Consider the following 22,672-nt stretch of genomic DNA (forward strand, 5'->3'; position numbering starts at 1 on the left):
GTTACTTGTAATAGTGATAGAATAGTTAGATTTAAAAAAAAAACTGTTCGTTGGTGGTGGATGCATACTCAAGTACTTAGGGTAAAAGTATATGATAGTTTGGATTTCTCTATAAACTTTCAAATAAAAAAAAGGAAAATAAAGGGAATAAGCAGATAAAACATGATTGGAAAATTCTGCTGATTTTTCTTGCTGAATAAAAGGACTCACATGGATTCATTCATTACACCTTTCTTTCTCTAAACTTTTTGTGTGTTCAAAATTTTCCATAATAAAAGTAAAAAACAGTAGAGTAATTAAGAGATATTGTTTCTTGCAATCATTGGAACCCAAAATATCACAGAGTGTGCACTAGATGTCAGGGACTCTGGGACAGGGTGGCAGACAGACACTTGTCTTCTGAGACAGGATTGCATGTGTATTAAGGTAAAATGTCTTATGATGGAGTCCAACAGCCAAAGACCACCAGCGTGAAGGTAGGCCTACTGACTGTTGAGGCCAGGGAGACAGCACCCCAGGGGAGCCAAATGGAGGGCTGGCTGGGGTGATCAGAGGATTGGGGAAAGGGTGGGTTGGGGCAAAGTGGAATGAAGCTGGGTTGGAGATACTTGCAGCAGAGCAGGTTTGCGTGTAAAAGGGCTTAACGTTGGGCCCTGCTGGAGAAGCCGACTCAGGGTCCCCAAAGGTAAGATAAATGTGGGATGTTGTGTCCACCCCCCCCCCCCCCAGGCCTGCTGAAGCTCTGCATCCAGTTGGAAATGGAGGCTACTTCTTTGTGTCAGAGTCACCGACGTTGTTCAGATCCTGCAGGCAGCAGAGGGATGTTCCTGTTCTTATTGATGTGGTTTCAGACAGCGAAGATTTTATAGGAGGGGGATACTCAGCACAATATCCTTGATGCTAATTAACAAAAGCAGCTGTCCAGGCTCACGGTGGTACACCCAGGATTCACCAGCCAGTCGTGCTCCTCCTTGAGAGCATTCCCCACGTGCACACTCACCCCTAGCTGTAATAGTGAACTTGAACTGAGAACTCAGTGTAACACATGGACCAATAACAAGAGCCCACAAGTCTTTCTGAGCATTTACTACTTTCTAGGACTGGCCAAACAAGTGACAAGGTGTGCCTCATTTCACTAACCTGCACGAAGCCTTTAGACTCCAAAGCGTCTGGGCATGTTCCAGGTTGGGAAAATCTCAGCTTTTGGAGGCTAATTCACGGAGCTCACCACCACCACCGAGCCCAGGTGCCCTCACTGCCCTTGAACATGAAGTCTCCGGGTGGGCGCAGCATTTTTAGAGGGAATGGAGGGCTTCTGCCTTCCCAGAATCCTATCAAACATGCTGAGTTCTGTTCCTTCCTATTTCTTCTTCCGCCTAATAGGTGTCTACCAAGTCTCCATACACACATGGCCGTACAAGGACATGCAGATAGTGTCCTGGTCTCCAAGGAACTCCCCCCTCCAGCAGGTATCCTGGCCCGTGTCCGGTTTACCCTCCATGTCTGGGTAGGCCTTGTTCAGGCAAAGTGCATTCCTTCCTTAGAGGAAGGTAAGGAAAGCTGCGTGTTTTGTTCTGGCAGAATGGTCACCCCGTGCTCCCAGGACTCCTGCGCCCTGCCCCACCTACATGCACCTACAGAGGATCCAATGTCCAGAAATACTCCCCTCTGAACTGCAGCATCCCAGGGAGCGTCCCGAGCTTTGCTGCCACCTAGAGGAAGGCCTGAAGAATGTCACCCTGGTGCTTCTGGGGTTATGCTTGCAAGTAGAACAACTTTTTACTTTTTGTTTTTTAATTTTCTTTGCTTTTACTTTTGAAAAGCTACAGCAAGATATTGAAAGGTATCCTTGATGTATGGTAGCAAGAGCTATAGGAATGAATATGTCATTCCAACAATATCATCACTTTTGCTTGTATGGGTAAGCATTTCAACTCAGAGGCCTGGGATTGAGTTGATGAGGACTTGAATTTATCATTTTACAGAGTGCGTCAAATTCACTTCCAGTTGGTGAAATCGGAAACCTTATATCTATTTACTAGCGTAAATGATCTTTAGGACATGCATGCACATTTTCAGGATTAAAATTTGTTTTAAAACAAAGGTCAGTCCATCTGGCCTCCTTTGGTGAGGCCACCCTGTGTGCTTTGTGCCGGGGGCTCTGCGGCCAGGCCAGGCCTGAAACTCCCTGCACCCCACAGACTCATCTCCCTTCCATCTAAACTTGGGCTCACAAGGCTGTCCACGAAGCCTTCCTTCCCTCCCCGGGCAGGCCTGGGGTGTTCTGCATTCTGAGTCTTGCACACCCGTCAGGGGGCCAGCCGGCTCGTCCCTGTCATCATCTGCGCCCTGATTTGCCTCACTCGACTCCTTGCCCCTCGAGGCTGGGCCCTTTTCTGCTCCCTCTGCAGCTGCAGCATTCAGGGGGGCCCAGCATCGTCTGAGCCTTTAATAAACATGGTGAACGCACGAGGCATAGGGGAGAGCCGAGGGGACAGCAGTACACCAGGGGATGGGACTGCAAGGGCAGGGGGTGGGTGTACCTGATTCCCAGTAGAGCAATGAGGAAGAAAAGGTCCTGATGGAGGAGGATTCACACCAAGAGGAAAGGTGGAAGAAGAACGTTTTGGGCCGTACTTTCTCCTCACAGCATTTAGAGCAGACCGTCGCCACCTCTTTGTGTGGCTATTCGTTGGGTCTCGTTCCCCTCTTTTCTCACCATGTCTCAGGCTGGTCCATGCCCAGGGATGAGGGAGTCATGGGAAGAGCTGGGCGGTGCAGTGAGGTTGGCCTGGTGGCCGGGGAAGGGACAGCGAGGTCGTGTGGGCACAGGACACGGCAGCCTCCAGGCACCTCTCCCCTGTCCCACCTCCCTCTGTCTGTTGTCCTTCCTTCTCTGCAGCTGGAGGCATGCCCTTCACTAGCTGACAGACTGTGGCCTTACTCTGCTCTGGGTACTCTTCCAAGTGTTTTATGTATTTTAACTAACTCTCATTTCAACTTATTATGGGTTGAATTGTGTCCTGTTCCCCCACCACCACCCCGCGCTAATCCCCAATACCTGTGACTATGACTTACTCGGACACAGGGTCTTCACAGTTTCCATCAAGTTAAGATGAGGTCATTAAGGTGGGCCCTGATCCCATATGGCTTGAGTCCTTGTAAAAAGAGGGGAATTGGGGCCAGAAACACACACACAGGGAGACCACCACGTGAAGAGAGACACACAGGCATGACAGCCGTGTGAACATGGACACAGAGACTGGGGTGACGGAGCCACACACCAAGAACGCCTGGGGCCACCAAGAGCTGGATGAAGCAAGAACACATCCTCCCCCAGAGCCTGCGGAGGGAGCATGGCCCTGCTGACAGATTTCAGACTTCCAGCCCCCAGAACCGTGAGAAAGTAAGTTTCTGTTGTTTTAAGCCACCCCCTTTATGGTACTGTTGTGGCCGTCCCAGAAAGCTATTCGCAACCCTGTTATTATTTATGATTATCCCTGTGGCAGCAGAGGCCCAAGATCACCCATTAACAGGTGGGAAACCTGGAGCTTAAACCCAGGCTAGAGAATTAGCCACTGTACTCTACCGCGCCTCAAGACTAGACTGGAACCTTCTTTCATCTCTTGTGATGAATGAAACGGGCAGAACATTCAAGCTCGCTGAGCTGGTCCACGAACCTGCGAAGTGGGAACAAAACCCAGATCAGGAGCTGGGGACTTGCAGGAGGGTCTGCTGCGGAGCTCAGCAAGCGCTCAGCATAGACCGAGCACGGGCTAAGGCACGGCCCGTCTCCCTGTCCAGGGTCACAGAACTCGCTGGTTAAGAGCCCGAGTGCCCAACTCCAGAGCTCTCTCCACCCCACCAGCTGGCCTCCTCGTCCTCTTCTCCCCCGAAACTTTAACCTGACCCCAACGGGGCGAGGATGCATTTGCACTGGGAGACAATCTGATCCATTTGATTCAAAAATCAGAAACTTCTCTCTGAATCAAATGCCTCTCCCCAAATCCCACCTAAATAAGTTAACTTTCACATCTTTACACCTTAAAGAAAGGATAAATAGCTCCCGTTCCGATGGAAAACATTCTCTTACTAACTAAAGAGTTATTTCTCCATAATTCTGTAATGACGCATTCCCTTCCACAGTCCTAGTCTCTTTTCCACTGATCCTTCTCCTTACCACGTAGGACTGCTTCTAACCAAGTATGAAAGAGGGAAATAGGAGACAAGATTTCTTCCTTATATTTGTTACAAGAGGAAACCAAGGTCTTGAAAGAAAATATTTTCAGTTAGCAAATAACCACCATAAAACAAAGATTTAAAAATAATGACACTCATTTCGAGCCTTTATTGTACTTGATCAATTGCTTCATGTATAAAAGTACCTATAATAGTATTAAATAAAAATAAAAATTTATTTAAAATTTACCACTGGTGAAGTGTACACGTGGTGTAAGGAGAACCAGACCCTTTCCAGATCAGCACAGTCCACGAACGGCGAACCCACAATGTACGTTGTTTCCGTCCTGAGCCCCGTGAAAACCCAGGCTCGTCCCTTTCGGAGTCCCGGAGCCAGCATTCCTTCCTGTTACCAACGAACGCCCACGTTTTGAGGAAATAGCTTTCTTTGTAAATACTCCACCAGTTCCACTCTTGATTTTATCATCTCGATCTCGTAATAGGGGATCTGTAAAGGGAGGGAAATGAAAGAGACACCGCAATCCGTCCCGTCCCGAAGCAGCCGGTGCTCTGGTTTCTCGCGCCCGCCCCCTCGGCGGCACATAGGCCCCGGGGCAGAGCTGGCAGCCCCGCAGCCCGGCGCCTCCCGCACCCGGCACAGCAGCAGATCGTGCGCACAACACGCACAGTCCTGCCCGCGGAGCCTCCCGTTCCGGACGACGGCGGAAGGAGAGCCAGAGCCAGGGGCCGAGACGGAGCCAGAATCCGGGTCCTCGGAGCAGCGGAGGCCAGTCGGATGCAGGGAGCGAGGCAAGGGAGCGTGGAGCGGGATGGGGGGCGGGCAAGAGGCCGCCGAGCGCGGCGGAGGGTCTGGCCGCGGGCCAGCCGGGGAGGGTCTCGAACGCTCAGATGTAGACGGGTTTCCGCTTTCTCCTACAAGCGGCGAAGGGACAATAAGGGGTTCTGAACACGCACCGGCGTGTTACCTCTAGAAAAATTAGGCTGGGGATGTAGGTGAGATATGGAGTGGGAAAGAGGCACCAGCCAGGAGAGCAGACGGCAGCTGGGCAGCTCCACGCACCTCCCCGCGGACTCCCCCAGGGGGCCTTGGCGCGCCGTCCATAGCGCGGACACAGCGGGCGCGGAGGCATTAGAAGTGTCGGTGAGGGGCGCCTGGGGGGCTCAGTCCTTAGGCGTCCGCCTCCGGCTCAGGTCGTGATCCCGGGGTCCTGGGATCGAGCCCCGCACCGGGCTCCCTGCTCCGCGGGAAGCCTGCTTCTCCCTCTCCCACTCCCCCTGCTTGTGTTCCCTCTCTCCCTGTGTCTCGGTCAAATAAATAAATAAAATCTTTAAAAATAAATAAATACATAAAAGTGTTGGTGAGGATCCTGGTTTTAATGGGTCCTCTTGTCTATTTCTATTCATTAAATCAGGGGGAAATGAAAGCAAAACAGATATTCTAATAATTTAGTAATTCTAGAAGCAGACGTCAGCATAGCTTATAGAGAATACAGGGATGCCTCACTTTTGGAAAACGGAAGGTCTGAACGTTCTGTATTTCGAATATAAATAAAGAGATTAAGCCTAATGAACGAAGTTGACATTTAAACTAGACGTGAGATTCTTGGTCCACTGGGCTGGCAGACTACCTAGCACCCTGGGAAAAGCAAATCTAAAGTGGAAACTGCTTTTGGAGGGCGCCTGGGTGGCTCACTCATTAAGGATGTGCCTTCGGCTCAGGTCATGATCCCGGGGTCCTAGGATCCAGTCCCACATCAGGCTCCCTGCTCCGCAGGAGGCCTGCTTCTCCCTCACCCACTCCCCCTGCTTATGTTCCCTCTCTCGCTGTGTCTCTGTCATATAAATAAACAAAATCTTAAAAAAAAAAGAAATTGGTTTTAGAGCAAAGGAAACAGGAGAACTCCTACCTGAACAACATGGTAACCAAGCAAGCGCAGGTGTCTCTGTTTAATAGCTTCCTTTCCCAGTAAGTGTTTGCTTTTCAGAGAAAATCTTTTTGGATCATCAATGCACAGCGCTACCCTGAAAAATTGGAGGGGGAAACTTATTTTTTTAAATTCTTTATTTAAATTCAGTTTAGTTAACATATCGTGTATTAGTTTCAGAGACAGAGTTCAGCGATTCATCGGTTGCATATAACACCCAGTGCTCATTCCATCAAGTGCCCTCCTGAATGCCCACCACCCAGTTACCCCATCCCCTCACCCACCTCCCCTCCAGCAACCCCGTTTGTTCTCTAGTTAAGAGTCTCTTATGGTTTGCATCCCTCTTTTTTCCCCCCTTCCCCTACGTTCACCTGTTTCTTAAATTCCACATGAGTGAATTCATATGGTATTTGTCTTTCTCTGGTTGACTTATTTCGCTTAGCATAATACCCTCTAGCTCCATCCACGTTGCTGCAAATGGAAAGATTTCATTCTTTTTGATGGCTGAGTAATGTCCCATTGCGTATATACACCACGTCTTCTTTATCATTCATCTGTCGATGGACATCTGGGCTCTTTCCACAATTTGGCTTTTGTGGACATTGCTGCTATGAACATTGGGGTGCAGGTGCCCCTCTGAATCACTATGTTTATATCCTTTGGGGTAAATACCCTGTAGTGCAATTGCTGGGTCGTAGGGTAACTCTATTTTTAACTTTTTGAGGAACCTCCATACTGTTTTCCAGAGTGGCCGCACCAGCTTACATTCCCACCAATTAATTTTTGCCGTTCTGACTGGTGTGACGTGGTACTTCACTGTGGTTTTGATTTGTATTTCCCGGATGCCAAGAGATGTGGAGCATTTTTTCATGTGTCTGTTGGCCATTTGTGGCTTTTTTGGAGAAATGTCTGCTCATGTCTTCTGCCCATTTCTTGACTGGATTATTTGTTTTTTGGTTCTTTTTTTCTTTTTTAAAGATTTTATTTATTTATTTGAGAGAGAAAGAGAATGAGAGACAGAGAGCACGAGAGGGAAGAGGGTCAGAGGGAGAAGCAGACTCCCCGCTGAGCAGGGAGCCCAATACGGGACTCAATCCTAGGACCCTGGGATCATGACCTGAGCCCAAGGCAGTCGCTTAACCAACTGAGCCACCCAGGCGCCCTGTTTTTTGGTTCTTGAGTTTGATAAGTTCTTTATAGATTTTGGATACTAGCCCTTTAGCTCATAAGAGGGAGAAACTTAATTTTTAAGACAATCCGAAATATTTATACATTTTTAGTGGCAAGGGTTTACTTGGGATTCGGCTATTTCAGTGTGTCAGCATTATTTTTAGTAACTCATGGGTGTGCTGTCCTTTCCTATGCTGAAACTGCACTCAAGTTTATTAACATTAATGTTTATGTTACACAGAATTTCCACAATTGGGTTGCTGCACTCTAGCGTCTTTACTTCCAGAACCATGTTAACTCTCCCACCTTGAGAAAATAGCATCGATTATCAAGCCCGCCACGCCTCATCACATAAAAACCACACCAGTTTTCTTTACCTCTTATGCACATCTTCGTCAACTGTATATGGCAGTACTAATCCTTCTTCGTCTAATTTAATTTCAACATCTGGTGAGAGAAGAAAGGAAACATTCTCCGTGTGGTGCTCTCACAAACACTACGCGCCTGTCCTCCTCCTCCTGCTTTGAATCCGTCCACACCGCAATGCACCCAGCTGTGCTGAAGGCTGCGAAGCAATGACCACACCAGACCATGGTGAGAATTTCACTTTAACCAGCTCTATGATCAACCAGGACAGCCTTAAATTAAGGAAGCTCAACCACCCAAAAACCAGGAGTGGGTCCTCAAGGTATCGGGCGTGACAAGAACCTCGCCTGCTTTCTCCTTCTCCTTGTAGTAAGTGGTGGGCATCCTTCAACCCGGAGTGAAGAAAATCCTTTAAGCAAAGTACAGGTACAACCTCTGCAAGTAAAAACGTTCATCACTGGGGCTCCCAGAGCCTCCACGGTAGGCAATGCCTCCTGCACCCCGACGTGTGGTCACGGGGCACAGCAGACCCCCACCACCTTCCCTCTGATGGCCTGCCATTCCTTTTGTAAAAAGAGCACGTAAGGGGGAGGTGAGCTCTGACCACCTGAAGCCAATAAGACACTGTCACCTTTGAGCTGATTTTCTTTTACTCATTAATTTTAGAAAACCATGAAGGGCGTAAGGACTTGAACTCTCCAGCCAGCCCTGTGCAACAGAACTTTCTGCCGCGAAGCACGTGTTTTCACCTTTGCTGTCCACTACGGCATCCGCCCGCCCCCTGGGAGCCTGAGCGCTTGACGTGTGGCTCCAAGGAACTGAACTTTGGATGGGTTTTAAATCTGAGCTAATGGCAATTTAAGTAGCCACAGGGACTCCTGGCTGCTGTGTGGGCCAGCGCCGCCCTGGAGGACAACAGTGAGCAACGCCACAGCCCCCACACGTTCCCGGTATCACTCTACACTCGCACCTGGTCCTTACCTAAGTCTGGGTCACTATGCTTCCTGCTCTCATTTTACAGAAAAGAAGCAAGCGGAAAAAGGCTACTCTGCCCAAAGACATTCTCCTACCACGTGGGACTCCCCCCGACCGTCTGGACTCCACAGCCCTACCGCTCACCCACTGTTCCAATCTGCCTTCAGGGAAGGGCCACCTCTGCTTTACATTTCCAGGCCTTCCACTGGCTACTAAATCCCACAGATTCCCAAAGAGGACAGCATGCCGAGGCTGGTAAGCAACAGCAAAACTCCCTACTACTCACCTATTGTGTAACAATAGGGCGTTAACACTTTTGAAGCAAAATACAATCTTGCTCCCAAAAGGTCAATCAGTCCAATCTTCACAGATTTGTAAAGCTGAAAATCCACAGGCGTCTCCAGAGAAGAGCACGGAGTAAGAAATGACCTCACTTGATATTTAGGAAGAAGTTTCTGACCCTAAAAATTGGATGTTTAAACGTGAGAAAGGAAGATATGATACAAAACAAGAAAATAAATCCAATACTTCAATATATCTTTTAAATGTGTTTTAAAAGTAGTCAGAGGTCACAGAAAGGGAGGGACGGAACAACAATGCTATTACAGCTCAAGAAACATCTCCAGAACTCTCAGAATCGCTGTAAGGGCCTTGAGGACACTCACGTTTTTAACAGAGGACAATATGAAAAAGGTGACATTTCAATTCAGGGAGAAAAGGATAGCTATATAGTAAATACTGCAACTGGTAATCCACCTGGGAAAGAATGAAGTGAAAATTCTAGCATGCGCCGTGGACTATCATAAATTCCAGGTGAGTTACAGAGCTAAATACAGGAAGGGAAGTGATATTTTTAAAAATTTAGAAAAATATTTATATTACCTTAGGACAGGTAAAATATTCTGAAGTGAGAGAAGAGACCATAAAAGATGGATAGATTTCACTACAGAAAACTTAAAAATTTTTATAGAGCAAAAAGATACCATAAACAATATTAAATTAAAACAAACAAAAAAGTAAAAACTACAGGGGCACCTGGGTGGCTCAGTCAGTTAAGCATCTGACTCTTGATTTCAGCCCAGGTCATGACCTCGGGGTCCTGAGATCAAACCCCGCCTCAGGCTCTGAGTTCAGGGCAGTTGTCTGCTTAAGTTTCTCTCTCTCCCCGCTCGCACCCTCCTCCCTCCCCCATGCACATGTGCACATGCTCTCTCTCAAAAAAAAAAAAAAAAAAATTAAGAACTACAAACCAGGAGGAAATATCTACAATATACACAGATACACAGGAGCTACTAACTCCATCCTATGTGTTCTAGGATGAGACCCCCCCCCGAAAAAAAAGAAGACAACCCAATAGGAACCTGAGTCAAGAGGTCACTAGAGAATTCATAGCAAATGTAAATGACCAGTAAGCACTGTGAAAATATGCTCAACTCATTATTGCTCATTAAAATGCAATTTAAACATGTGACACAGTAGTCTTTTTCATGGAGTCGAATGACAACAATTAAAGGACTAATAACACACAGCGACAGAAGAGGCAGGGACATCTACAACCATTAGGGGCGACAAATCTGTGGGTAATGCAATCATCTCACTTTCAGGAATCTAGTCTCTAGATCAAAAAACAAAAAGGCTCCAGCAGGGAAGGACATGTAGAGATGTTTACTACAGCCCGCTGATGGAGAGAAATGCTGGGGAAAACCTGGAAGTCCAACAATGATGCAACAGAGTGAGTATCTGGAAACAGCATGCCATCCTTAAAAAGAATGCACTCAATCTTTGTGTATTGCCCCCGAGGAACGTCTGTGACATACTGGATAGACACAAGCACACTGTCCTTGCAGTAGCCCCATTCCAAGGCAAGAGAGAAACCAAGACAGTGTTCGTGCATCTGTGCGCATCTGCACATAAAAACTTGTCAACGCTGCTCCTTCAGGGATGGGAGGAGCTTGGGCCTAAGTACCACTGATCTCTATGTGCCTCAGCACTGTTTAAGCTGCTTTAAAGAAAACAGTGGGGGGCGCCTGGGTGGCTCAGTCAGTTAAGCCTCTGCCTTCGGCTCAGGTCATGATCCTGGGGTCCTGGGATCGAGCCCCACATTGGGATCCCTGCTCTGCGGGGAGCCTGCTTCTCCCTCTCCCTCTCCTGCTCCCCCTCCTTGTGCTCTTCCTCCCTCTCTCTGTCAAATACATAAATAAATAAAATCTTTAAAAAAAAAAAAGAAGAAGAAAATAGTGGTACCTCCATTCTTACACCTTACTCTGAAATGAGCTACTCTTAAAGGGAACTCCGTCTAGCGCGGAGGACCAGACAGGGATGAGCAAGTCTGGAGATGCCATCTGTGACCCAACACAAGGGGCCTGATTAAGTTAGGAGAATGATCTAGAGTACTAGATGGGAAGCACAAATTGCACCTACACTGAACCCTATGAGAGAAGAAGGAAATGTCTAGCTTGGCTTAAAAATGTACTTGAAATCATTTAGGATTTGCTCAGTCCAGAGATTCACACTTTTGTATCTCACAGACATGGGGGGTGCTAAAGCCTTCACAGCCAGCAGAGTGAATCTATGGTCGCTCTGACTGGAGGACAAAATCTTCCAAGACACCTTGCCACAGGAAACGGGTCCTTTAAAGACAACGGGAATGGGGCCAATTCAATATCCAAGAAAAGGCGACCTGGTGGCAAGTAACTCCAAGTGAATGAAAGTTCTGCTTTCTGATGCGATTACTGAGACAGATCAAAAGAGGAGAAACTTAAAAGATTGGGAGAGGGGAGACAAAAGAAAGCTGCCCCCACAGGGAAATAAGGCAGCCCGGCTCTTGCTCTTACCTTATAGAAAGGGCATTCTAGGACTGAGGTTAAGAACAGTTGGGTCAGCTGTGCAAGGCTCAGTCTGTCCAAATATAATTCTTCACCTGAAATAAAAAGCATTCCAGTTGTAGTTAAGTTTGGATTTTGGTATGTGTGACAAAAGGAAGGTACATCCAGGAATGCACAACGCACACCGATCACTCCGGAAGTAATGTACTTTTAAACGACTCTGGGAAAAGAACACGTCAGAGTTAATTATGCCCTCTTGCTTGCCATCAGTACAATCTCATTTTAACTTCCAAGGAACTCAAGCTCCGAACTACAGAATATAATTCAAAGTACCAGGTATGTTAAAATCATTGAGAATCTCCTTTAACTGTGGAGACGTGGACACCTGACATATTTGGGTGGCCATCAACTGAGACGACCAACGCCATCCTTTCAAAACCGAGAAGTTGCCAGTTGCGTTCACGGTTTCTGACATGTTGTGACTATGACCAGGGCCACGTCACGTCCCACGAGACTCAGGCTGGCAGTCTGTTGACCAGAAACTGTTTTCTCTGTGCAGTGTTCCATCATCCTGGAACTCTGTGTATCCACTGGCACCTGACGCTCGTCTTTAGGTTATTACGGAAGAGAAGACAGAGGTGACGCATTGCTCAGTGTACAGGTAGATACATGACTTGAAAAGAGTACACGTTCGATTTCCCCACTCTCAGAAGTTATAACCAACTCACCTTGCAGCTTTTGAAGAAAATAGGGGCTGAATATTTTTGCCATGAAGTTGACCGGATGGCATTCAATTAGTGAACACGAATGGAGAATTTTCAGTAGTGTTTTGGGTGGGAAATAATTGAAATGAGTGAGCAACGTGTTTTCTAGCTTTCTAAATAAAGCAGAGGCATTCGGGGGCAAATAATTGAGTTTTCCAAATGGTTCGATTAACTCAGAAATCTGATGAGGCGAAAATTTTTCTGATTGGCAAACAAAGGTTTCTGCCACTGCATCGAGGATGGGTTTTGAAAGCATCCGTTTCCTACTGCAGTACTCCATGACCTTGCTGATGACCTCAGGATCCAAAGTGAGACGTGCTGAAGCTACGTGTCGCTCTAGGGCTTTTGTAAAAAATCTGTCGTTGTGCCCAAAGCATATGAAAGCCTCTAAGACTTTTCTGAGCTCTTCGTTAGTAAAATGAGGGATATGCCTCACAGCGTATTTTCCCAATTTTATAACCAGAGGAAGTGCCTGAGTTTGATCAAGAACCGCGAGGGCACTGAGCACTTGGCTCATCAATGTAGGACTCAAGTGGTAAACTACTGACAGAGAGAAGTTGTTTAACTTATTCAGAAATGCTTGGTGTTGGTCCACTTTTTCAGTACAAGCCTGCAGTATCCTATAAAGGGCCACAATATCCTCAGGAGTAAATTCTTCCAATTTTTCACTTTTCAGTTGACATATAATCAGTTCTAGCGTCGCACAGCCTGGACCTTGCAGTTTAATCAGACTTTCCCCAAGAATACAAAGACTGTGAACTTCCAGGCCACCCCGTTTGAGACGACACTGGCATTCTGTCACCAGGTTCAGTAACAAGCTACTGTGGGGATCCACGTGCAACAGAGTCAGGGCTTGCAAAGCAGTCACCAAAACGGCGTCTGGCAGACCTGAAGATTCCTGTTCACACTGAATGCATAAGGCCTGAAAGACACTATTCTTTAGTATTTCTTTTGGCAGCTTCTGATTACCATCTTTTTTTTCCACTTCACAAATCCGCTGTAAGGCTCCTGCTGCTAGAGTAGCAGGCAAAGTTTGCAGCGTGCTTATAAAACTTAACACTTCTTCTGATGAGGTGAAGCTGTTTAGTCTCCTGTAAAACATCTGTTCATCCACACGTTTAAGATTTTGTTCAGGCCTGTCCCAATCATGTGCTTGAGAGAGCACCGGCTCACCAACGGGATGAAGGTCATTTCCATTTTCTGAATGGAACTTTTTACAACAGCCATGATGGAATCTGACCCTGAAAGGCTCAGACTGTGGTGAACAGAACCACGGACACAGACGCTCCTCGGACACCTTGTGAACATGAATTACAGGATGATTTTTCAAAGCTGCCAGAGCTCCGTGGATCCGAAAATCAGACAAATGGCAAAGGTTCCTCCGCAAGGTAATTAAAGCCATGCCATCAGATTCTCAACTCTTCTTGATTTATAACTAGAGGAAATAAAAAACATGGTCAAATATACACACAGCATAACTCAACATGATTGCTTATGAAACTAAGGATGAGTGCTTGTGACAAATGATTCATAAAAACCTCCCACTTAAACACAAGGACCCAAACATCAATCTCTGCATCCCACAGCTTGGAAAAGTGGCAGCTGAGAATAATACTCGCTATTATTTGCCATGCACCCCTGTGCGTTACCGGTATAGCTTAACCCTCACAACACAAGGAATTAAGTACTTCTACTCATTTCACAGATGAGAAAACTGAGCCCAAAGAGGTTATCTTGTCCGGTTTGCACAGCTCGTCCGCGGCAGAGCTGGGATTCACACTCAGGCGGGCTACACCCTAAACACGCCTCCTCTATGTTGGCTGACAGAAAGCACTGCGTTAGGTTAAATATACCCAAAAGGAGCAACGGGTAAAAGGGCCAAATTCGTAGAGGTCAACGCAAAGCAAGGGTCGAAACACGTGTAAAAGGCCTGAGGTGTGCTCCTCTCGAAGTAAAGATCCGGACAGGGCTGAGGAAGAAAGGGGTCTAGTTTGGCCAAGGGGGGAAAAGGCAGATCTAAAACAAGTGAAACGATGCAGGGCACTGAGGGAGGAAGGTGGGAGTTCCGTGTAGACCTAAACGCTCTGCCTGGACTGGGGAACACGAGGGTGCAGTCCAGGGGGGACGGGGCGCCCCAGGAACCGCGTCCTCCTAGGAGTGAAAGGACCCCACGCTCCGGTGCCTCCAAACCCGGCGACCCGGGAACCTGAGCTCAAGCACGCGGCGTGCAGCGGCGCCGGCCGGAGAGGAGTGGGCGGGCCATGGCAGCACGGACACCTCGGCAACGCCGCGGGCTCACGTACGTTGGGCCGGGACACCTACCGCGCTGCGACACCTACCGCGCTCGGACCGCCGGAGCTCCGAGCAGCGCCGAGCCCCCGGAACCTCGCGGGCCTCCGTACGCGCATTCCGTAGCCGCCCCCTCCCACCAGCAGCCCGGCGCATGCGCAAGGAGAAGGCCACGCCCACCCCGGAGCGCTATGATTGGCCCAGTTCCTTCCCGAGCTCCTTATTGGTCTTGGGCGCTGGAAAGGTGCGCGCCGTGAAAGAGTGCGCAGGCGCGGGAGCAGGGCTCGCGGTCCTACGCGGTCCTACAGTGTCTCCGGCCGGCCTCCCTCAGGTGAGACCCGGTGGGTGCTGTTTCCCGAGCGGGCAGCACGCCCAGCTTGAGCCGGCGGGGAGGCGGTACAGGGTGGGGGAAGGCACCGGCCTCCGCGCCCCCACGTTCCTCTCGCGGCCGGGCTGGGCGCTCGCGGGTCGGTCAGGAGCCCGGCCCGCTGGGCGGAGGGCTGGGCCGGCTGCACCCAAGGCTGGCCCCAGGGGCTGGTCCCAAGGGCCTCCCGCCGCCCCCGGGAGCGGGTCCGTCCGCGCGGCGGCGTCGGCACGAGCGGCGCTGGCCCCGCAGGTCGCTGTGGGCCCCTCCGTGGGCGTCTCCGTCCAGGACACTTCCCTAGACTGGGGGGCGGCAGGACCCGCGGGGGTCGGGAAGGGGAGCGGCCCCGGGCGGCACGCGGGGTGCTGCTCCCCGTTTCTCCGCCCGCCGGTGCTCTGCGGGTGCCGGGGATCCGCCTCTGAGAAACGGGGGTCACAGACCTCTGTAAGGCGGTCGTGGGTCCGAGGGGTTCCTCCTACACGGGAGCGCCCCGGGCTGTGCCTGGCGCCCAGGAAGGCTCGAGGTCCTTAGCTAGAGTGACGGTAAGCGGTGACATGTCCATCACTGCATTTCCGCGGTTGTCCTGAGTCCGAAATGTGTGTTGTCTTCATACGTTCATTAGCTGACTTAGCACCTGCTCTGTGCCAGGCGCTGTTCTGCTCCCGAAGGACATTCCGTGATTTAATGTTATCTAGCACAGTTCTTCTAATTTCTTTGTGGCTTAATTTATCCCTAGATGTACCTGGTCAGTGGAGCGTAAAACTACTGATGGTCCATTCCCAAAAAGCCAGGATTTGATATTGATTTATTGAAATCAGCTCCTACAAGTTAACAGCCCCCGGTTCTATTATTTTTTTTTTTAAGTTTTATTTAAGTAACCTTACACCCAGCGTGGGTGCTGGAAGTTCACCACCCCGAGATCAAGGGTCTCCACGCTCTTCCGACTGAGCCAGCCGGCGCCCAGCGGTGCCCCAGCTTTAGATCCTGGATGAGTGTGGAAAAAAAAGTATCTAGACCGCCTCCCCTCGGGCTCGAGTCCCGTATTTTACTCCTGGTTTTCTCCTCAGGAAAAACAGTTTAAGCTTGAGTGGACGGGAAATATTTCCTCTCTCTATACATATATACCCCTGCACTCACTATGTATCTGATACTGAATTAAACAACAGAGCAGAGTATGTGGCTTGAGTAACTTCACTACTGTGATTAGCTTATTTGGTATTAGGATCACGTAGGAACAAAATCCTTTACTTCCAATGGAATTTTTACACTTTTTTTATTTTTAAGATTTTATTCATTCATTTGAGAGCAAGAGCATGCGTAAGAGCAGAGGGAGAGGGAGAAGCAGACTCTCCGCTGTGCAGGGAGACCGACTCAGGGTTCGATCCCAGGACCCCGGGATCATGACCTGAGCTGAAGGCAGACGCTTAACCCACTGAGCCAGCCAGGCGCCCCATTACATTTTTTTAAAATAAAAATATCTGAGGTTTTTAGAGCATTGCTGTGTCTCAGCTATGGTTCAGGTCTTTGCAGCTGAAACATCTTTGTCAGGTGGGTACTATTATCCCCATTTTTTTTTTTTTTTAAATTTTATTTATTTATTTGACAGAGAGACAGCGAGAGAGGGAACACAAGCAGGGGGAGTGGGAGAGGGAGAAGCAGGCTTCCCGCCGAGCAGGGAGCCCGATGTGGGACTCGATCCCAGGACGCTGGGACCATGACCTGAGCCGAAGGCAGACGCTTAACGACTGAGCCACCCGGGCGCCCCTATTATCTCCATTTTAAGGGTGAGCGAGCTGAGGCACAGATCAGTTGAAAAGCTTGCCTGGAGTTCTGCAGTTGTGAGTGATGGATGCTGGATTCGAGCGCAGGTAGTCTGACCCCAGCATCGGATTTCTGAGCCATGGACTTAGAGCTTTACTCCTGTATTCTCCCTGGTTTGATGAATTCTCTTTTTTTAGACTCCCTGAGAATTACACTAACATATTTAGAGAAATCTATTAAATGTTATGTGTGGATATTGGAGTCTTTTAAAAAAGATTGTGAGGGAGAATTAATACCTGTGGTGTACTCCTCAAAAAAAAAATCCCTTTCTCTCTCTTCTGTTTGACAGTGTGTTAAAGCGGTGGCATATGCCGTGAGGTTATGAGGAGGTTTTTGTTACTCTATGCTACCCAGAAAGGACAGGCAAAGGCCATAGCAGAAGAAATATGTGAAAAAGCATTTGCACATGGATTTTCTGCAGATCTTCACTGTATTAGCGAGTCAGATAAGGTAAATGGTTACTCACGGTTTTTACTGTTTTATGCTTGAAGTATTTTGGTTGGGAGGCGATGTTAAACAGCGAAGTAGGCTGCTAAATGCCTCCATACTCTTTTTGTTTTTCAACACTCAAATTTACTTTATCAACTGTGTTGTAAGATTTGTCATTTTTCTATCAAGTGTACATTTGAATTAGACTAAACAGTCTCAAAAACCCGAAACAAGTAATTACTCCTCAACCATAACAGAAGTAGTAGAGTTTGCCTTGTTTATCTCTCAGGGCAGCTGTGAGAACGAAAGAGGTGTGTGTTCACCTGCACATGTGTGTTTTCCAGCTCACAAATCCCAGTGCCCTGTTTGTATTTCCCCAAAATAAAGACCTTGCCATTCATGTCAGAGTTCCTTCAAGTGAAGGACCATGCAGTTCTTTTGTGGAATAGAATTTAAAGCAGAAGTGTAAGGATCTAGAGAAGATGGAGCTTCTTTAGGTCAGGGACTGCTTATTTTTATTCTCAGTCTCTGCAGAAATTCCTCCCTTAGGTCACATAAGATTGTAACGTCTGTATTCTTTCAGTTAGTCTGAGTTCTCCAGATTTTACTGTCTTAGACAGTGCAGTCCACAGCAACTAGCAGGAGCTTTTGTGTAAGCCCAAGTTGATGTGCCAGCCGCTAATAAGTCAAATTTAGTTCAGTACTTTAAAAATTACCCTGCTCGTACGTTGACTCAAGTTCATAACCTCCTCTGGCCTTCCCCACATCTCTAGTTCAAACGACTAGACTGTCAGCAGCACAAGTGAATTATAAACTCAGCTCATAGGAGAACCTTCATGTTCCTTTACGCGTCAGGGTCCAGGTGACTCCAGATGTAGCCACTCACCCAACAGGGAGCCTCCCGGAGGACACCACCAATCAGCAGGTTCTGTAATCCTACAGTAACTTCAGTGTTGGCGTTGAGGATGCCACATGCTAGAATATAATCTGAATCTGTTATTACAAACAAAAAGTTGTCAGCACCATATAAGTAGCCCTGATTTGGCCCCTCGGGGTCACCTCACCACCTAGGCCAGCAGCTATTTGAACGTTAGGTGAATAGTACATGTTCTTCTTTTTAGTGCCATGTTAGTAGTCCTGTTTGCTCTCCCCAGCTGATTGATTTCTCCAATTCTTGATCCAAGTTTAAACAGATAGCTATCTACTTCCTAGGTCATGATAGTCCTTTTCGAGGTGAAGTTACTTTAACTGTAAAAGTTCAATACGCAGCTTGTGCTGTCCCCTGTAAGCATTGAATCACCTGGTAATCTGTTAGCTCAGATCTTTGTATCAGCATGAAAAATAAGTGAATCCCTCAGAGTCAGATTCAATGATACACATGAGCAGTAGAGCTCATGGAATCATTAGAAATAGAGAGGATGAGTGCTCTTTTTGGAATATTTCAATTTAGGTGAGAATTAGAATGAAGAAACTTGATCTGTAAGACATCAAATGCCGATGCTCTCCATCTACCCGCTCAGTATGCCCAGCTCCCTGGACCCGGAGGGAGTGAGGAGTGAGCCAGGTTCCGGGGTGTCTGAGGAGTAACACGTGCGCTTTCCCAACTTGGAAACGCTCCACACCCTCTGTGCTGTGAAGCCACGTGAAGCACGGATGACTGGTTCTGGGTAGAGACCTAGCTGGTTGCCTTGCTGATGTGTTAAATCAAAACCGTGTACAGCCGGAGATCCCTGACATGCCGTCCTCATTTTGTAGTATGATCTGAAAACTGAAACCGCGCCTCTTGTTGTGGTTGTTTCCACCACTGGCACTGGAGACCCACCTGACACTGCGCGCAAGTTCGTGAAAGCAATACAGGACAAGGCTCTGCCGGCAGATTTCTTTGCTCACCTGCACTATGGATTACTGGGTACGGACTGTGTTTGCGTTCTGCCTGCCCTCAGTTATTCCTGGTTTTAATTCTGGTATCTGAATGTATCCTTCAAAACCATGATATATGGTTGTATAGATTTTGTTCTTGGTTTTCTATTTACAGTTACATGTTTTATACGTTTCTATAATGTCCTGTGTTCTGTGAATGCCTCCTCTGTTTTCATCCCATAGCGGCTCCTCTGTGGAGCCCCTGAAATAGCATTCTTAACCGTGGGTGCATATCAGATTCAACTAGGAAACCTTTTCAGAATATCAACGGCTGGTCCACCCCCACCCCTGCCCAAACTTGGTTTAAAAAAAAGAAAGAAAGAAAAACCCTGAAGGAGCAACTCTGAATTCTATTTTATTGGGTTTTTTGTTGTTGTTGTTTTTAAGAGGAAAAAAGAAAAATCCAGAAGCTCCCAGGTAGATCTGATCTCCCTGAGAACCACTGCCCTAGGATGACTGCCAATCCCGGCCATATGTTAGGATCAGCTGGGGGAGGTTTTCCTTGAATTCTGTTACCTGGTCCCACCTCCAGTGATTCTTACTTAATTGTTTGGAGGTGGAGCCCTGGCATCAGTGGTTTTAAAAACTCCTAGGTGATTCTAATATGCATCCCGGGTTAGGAAACACTGGCCTAGGGCTCTGTGAAGTATAGATTAAAAAACTAAGATAAAGGGGCACCTGGGTGGCTCAGTCAGTTAAGCGGCTGCCTTCAGCTCAGGTCATGGTCCCAGGGTCCTGGGATCGAGCCCCGCATCAGGCTCCCTGCTCGGCAGGAACCCTGCTTCTCCCTCTCCCACCCCCCTGCTTGTGTTCCCTCTCTTGCTGTGTCTCTCTCTGTCAGATAAATAAATAAAATATTTAAAAAAAAAAAACTAAGATAAAGGATCAGAAGGACCAGCTCAGTAAGATAGGACACCAGGGAGAGAATTCAGAGCCCGTATTCCTGGCTTGTGATCTGTGTTCCTTAAATCCTCTTTGAGAATTATTTTGGGGGAGGGTATCTGATAAAGATGGATTATGCTATGATAAGTAACTGATAAGAAATTTGAGGTTATGACCCTGGCTAAGATCTGTCTTGTATAACTTATTTTAGAATATTTACATTTTTTATTCAGGTTTTTCTAATTTCTTTATTTTGAAGAATGAACATGTATGTGTTGCTTTAAAAAAATTCCTCAAAAAAAGTATCCAAGCATTCTAGTCACTCTGAGGCCATTTATGGACCCCCTCCCAACAATTGCTCACCCTGTTCTTTTTTTTTTGTGGAAGTACATGGAGATGATTAAACAACTGAGAAATTGATGCTTTTAATCTTAAATTTTTAACCAAGTATGAAAATGTTAGTCCATTTTCTTACCAGGAAACATAGCAGTTCCTAATTCATCTAACGCAATGATTGTGTTGCAGATGTACCTGTCTGTGCTCTCAATTAGGGGTCAGTAAAATCAATAAAGGCCCCATGATAAATATTTTAGGCTTTGCAGACCATGTGTTCTTTATAACGACTACTTAACTCTGCTGTTGCAGCTGGAGAGCTGCCATGAACAGTGGGTGAACAAGTGGACTTGGCTGTGGTCCAGCACAGCTTTATGGAGAAGGACTGAGTGGTGTTTGGCCCACAGGCTGTAGTTTGCAGACCTCTTCACTAGATCAGAAAAGTCTGCAAATACAGATATTATGTTTTTTTAACCTAATTATTCTTTTAGAATTATTTTTTTAAGATTAATCTTTTAAGAGTAAGATAAAATATTCTTTTAAGATTCCCATATTTTTACACAGATTCATGGAAACAAAAATGTGAAAATATTCCTGTTAACAGTGGCCAAGAAGTGTTTGTTTCTGTTTTGATGGGTCTGGCACTTTAATATTATAAAATAGAAGGCAAATATTTGCATACTTAGTATTACTCAAGGAAAGCCTCAGAAGATATGAAGGTGTGCATTATTAATCAGAGCATGGAATGGTATTGTTTTAAATATTTGTATCTCTAAATTTAAACCTTACTGTGTGTGCACTCATAACCTATTTGGGCTCCTTAGGGCTCGGTGATTCAGAATACACGTACTTCTGTAATGGCGGGAAGATCATTGATAAGCGACTTCAGGAGCTTGGTGCCCAGCATTTCTATGACACGGGACATGCGGATGACTGTGTGGGGTAAGAGCAGCGTGCTTCTCCTCCGCCATTTCCAGTCAGCCCTTCTGTGTACTGGATGAAAGTTTGTGAGTTTATAAAATGTGATGATTTTTGATTTAGCACTGAAGCTTTTATTTTGAGAGTGTTATTTTCCTTTTGTTAGCTTTTTTTCTAGGACCAAAGATCAGCCAGGACTTGATTTATATATTCTGTTCACTTTTTTAAGTGCCTTGCGCATCTCGGTAGCTGCTAATGGAAGAAATTTGAAAGGATGCCCCAGGAAAGTTATCTTTGTCTTGAGGTGTGTAGGCATTTGTAGAAGTCCGCATTTTCTTTAGGAACTTTGATAGCCTGCGCGTTTGCTTCCCTGCCGTGCACGCACAGTGACTGGATGCGGGCCCTCACATGGAGGGCGCTCAGCAGAGAACACAGACCAGAGGCGTTCACAGCACGCTGCGTGCCTTGGCTCTCTCCTTACCATCCTAATGGCCGCTTGCCACCATGCCAGCCAGAAAAATAATTCCTGTTTCCATTAGTTTACTCTTGTTTTTACAGTTCGGTATTTTACCCTGTGTGCCACCTTTCAAATCCTTTTATGTCTTTATTCAAAGATCTTATAGATGTTGTCCTACAACTAAGTTTATCGTTTAGCCTTTGGCTATTTCAGCAGATGACAGCACAGCCACTTGATTTTTTTCCTACTTGGTGTATATAGTAACTTCTTACTCACTTGATCTTTGTTTATGAATGACGAATTCAGCGAATGTCTTGCTTTTCTGCATAGCACCACCTTGCACAGGTGTGCTGGAGACACTTCTCTTTCCACGTAGCTCACCCTCCACTTCATCATTTTCTGTGGCGGCGATGAGCTGGTTTTTTCCCACATCCCCAGTGCATATGTTCTTGATTGTGACGAAGCTCTACCATATTGCCTTGCATGTTCACCTTTTAGTTTTGTCTCTTTATATTGATATTTTGTGTGTGTGGGTTTTGTTGTTTTTTTGCCAGAGTCCTGTTGCCATTAAGTGTTTATTGTCTCATGAGCCATTTACTTGCTAACTTCTTCCAGAACCCATTGGGCCTATCACTGAGTTCATATTTTCTTTCTCTTCAGAGGCTTTCAGTTTCCCTGTTCATTTACTGGATCCAGTGTTAAAATTCTTGAATGTATTTCATCAACCTGCATCTCTTAAATTTTCAACCTGATCACCTCCCTTGAATTTTTCTCTTCTAAAATTATTTTCAAGGATATATCCTGGCTTAGTGTAGCAGCCCCCACCCTGATGGGGTTAAGAACGCAGAGTGCAGTCCAGTTACCTGCATGCAGATCCTTGATAACCACTCCCCCCCTTCACTGACTGAAATCTTGGTCATGTTCCTTACCTTTTGTGTCTTTGTGGGCTTCACTTTCTCCCTCTGTGAAATAGGGGGTAATAGCGTGTGCTGTGGAGACTTTTTATGGGAGGAACAGATGAATTGATACAGGTT

General features: G+C 47.0%; 2 protein-coding genes across 4 annotated transcripts in view; one reads left to right on the forward strand and one right to left on the reverse strand.

The window, feature by feature from the left end:
* Positions 1-4,317: 4,317 nt before the first annotated feature.
* Positions 4,318-14,651, reverse strand: FASTKD3 (FAST kinase domains 3). Of its 3 annotated transcripts, none has more exons than XM_036104316.2 (7): positions 14,565-14,651; positions 12,190-13,660; positions 11,471-11,556; positions 8,923-9,097; positions 7,673-7,742; positions 6,108-6,222; positions 4,318-4,687 (listed from the first exon to the last, which is right to left on the reverse strand). In XM_036104316.2, exons 2-7 carry the CDS (start codon positions 13,625-13,627, stop codon positions 4,589-4,591), a joined length of 1,983 nt encoding a protein of 660 aa, XP_035960209.1. In that variant the 5' UTR covers positions 13,628-13,660; positions 14,565-14,651; the 3' UTR covers positions 4,318-4,588. The 3 variants fall into 3 exon arrangements, with proteins under 3 accessions (XP_035960209.1, XP_077922675.1, XP_077922676.1); XM_078066549.1 differs by having other exon boundaries at positions 14,548-14,647; XM_078066550.1 differs by lacking the exons at positions 4,318-4,687; positions 6,108-6,222 and having other exon boundaries at positions 7,723-7,860.
* A 106-nt stretch (positions 14,652-14,757) lies between these two features.
* MTRR (5-methyltetrahydrofolate-homocysteine methyltransferase reductase) overlaps positions 14,758-22,672 on the forward strand; it is a 32,888-nt gene continuing 24,973 nt past the window's right edge. The window contains exons 1-4 of the mRNA XM_036104418.2: positions 14,758-14,845; positions 16,989-17,149; positions 18,884-19,037; positions 21,088-21,205. Coding sequence (XP_035960311.1) covers positions 17,021-17,149; positions 18,884-19,037; positions 21,088-21,205 — 401 coding nt within the window. The 5' untranslated portion in view covers positions 14,758-14,845; positions 16,989-17,020. The remainder of the gene's footprint in view (positions 14,846-16,988; positions 17,150-18,883; positions 19,038-21,087; positions 21,206-22,672) is intronic.

This window comes from Halichoerus grypus, chromosome 2 (genome assembly GCF_964656455.1).
Source record: "Halichoerus grypus chromosome 2, mHalGry1.hap1.1, whole genome shotgun sequence".
Taxonomy (NCBI): Eukaryota; Metazoa; Chordata; class Mammalia; order Carnivora; family Phocidae; genus Halichoerus; species Halichoerus grypus.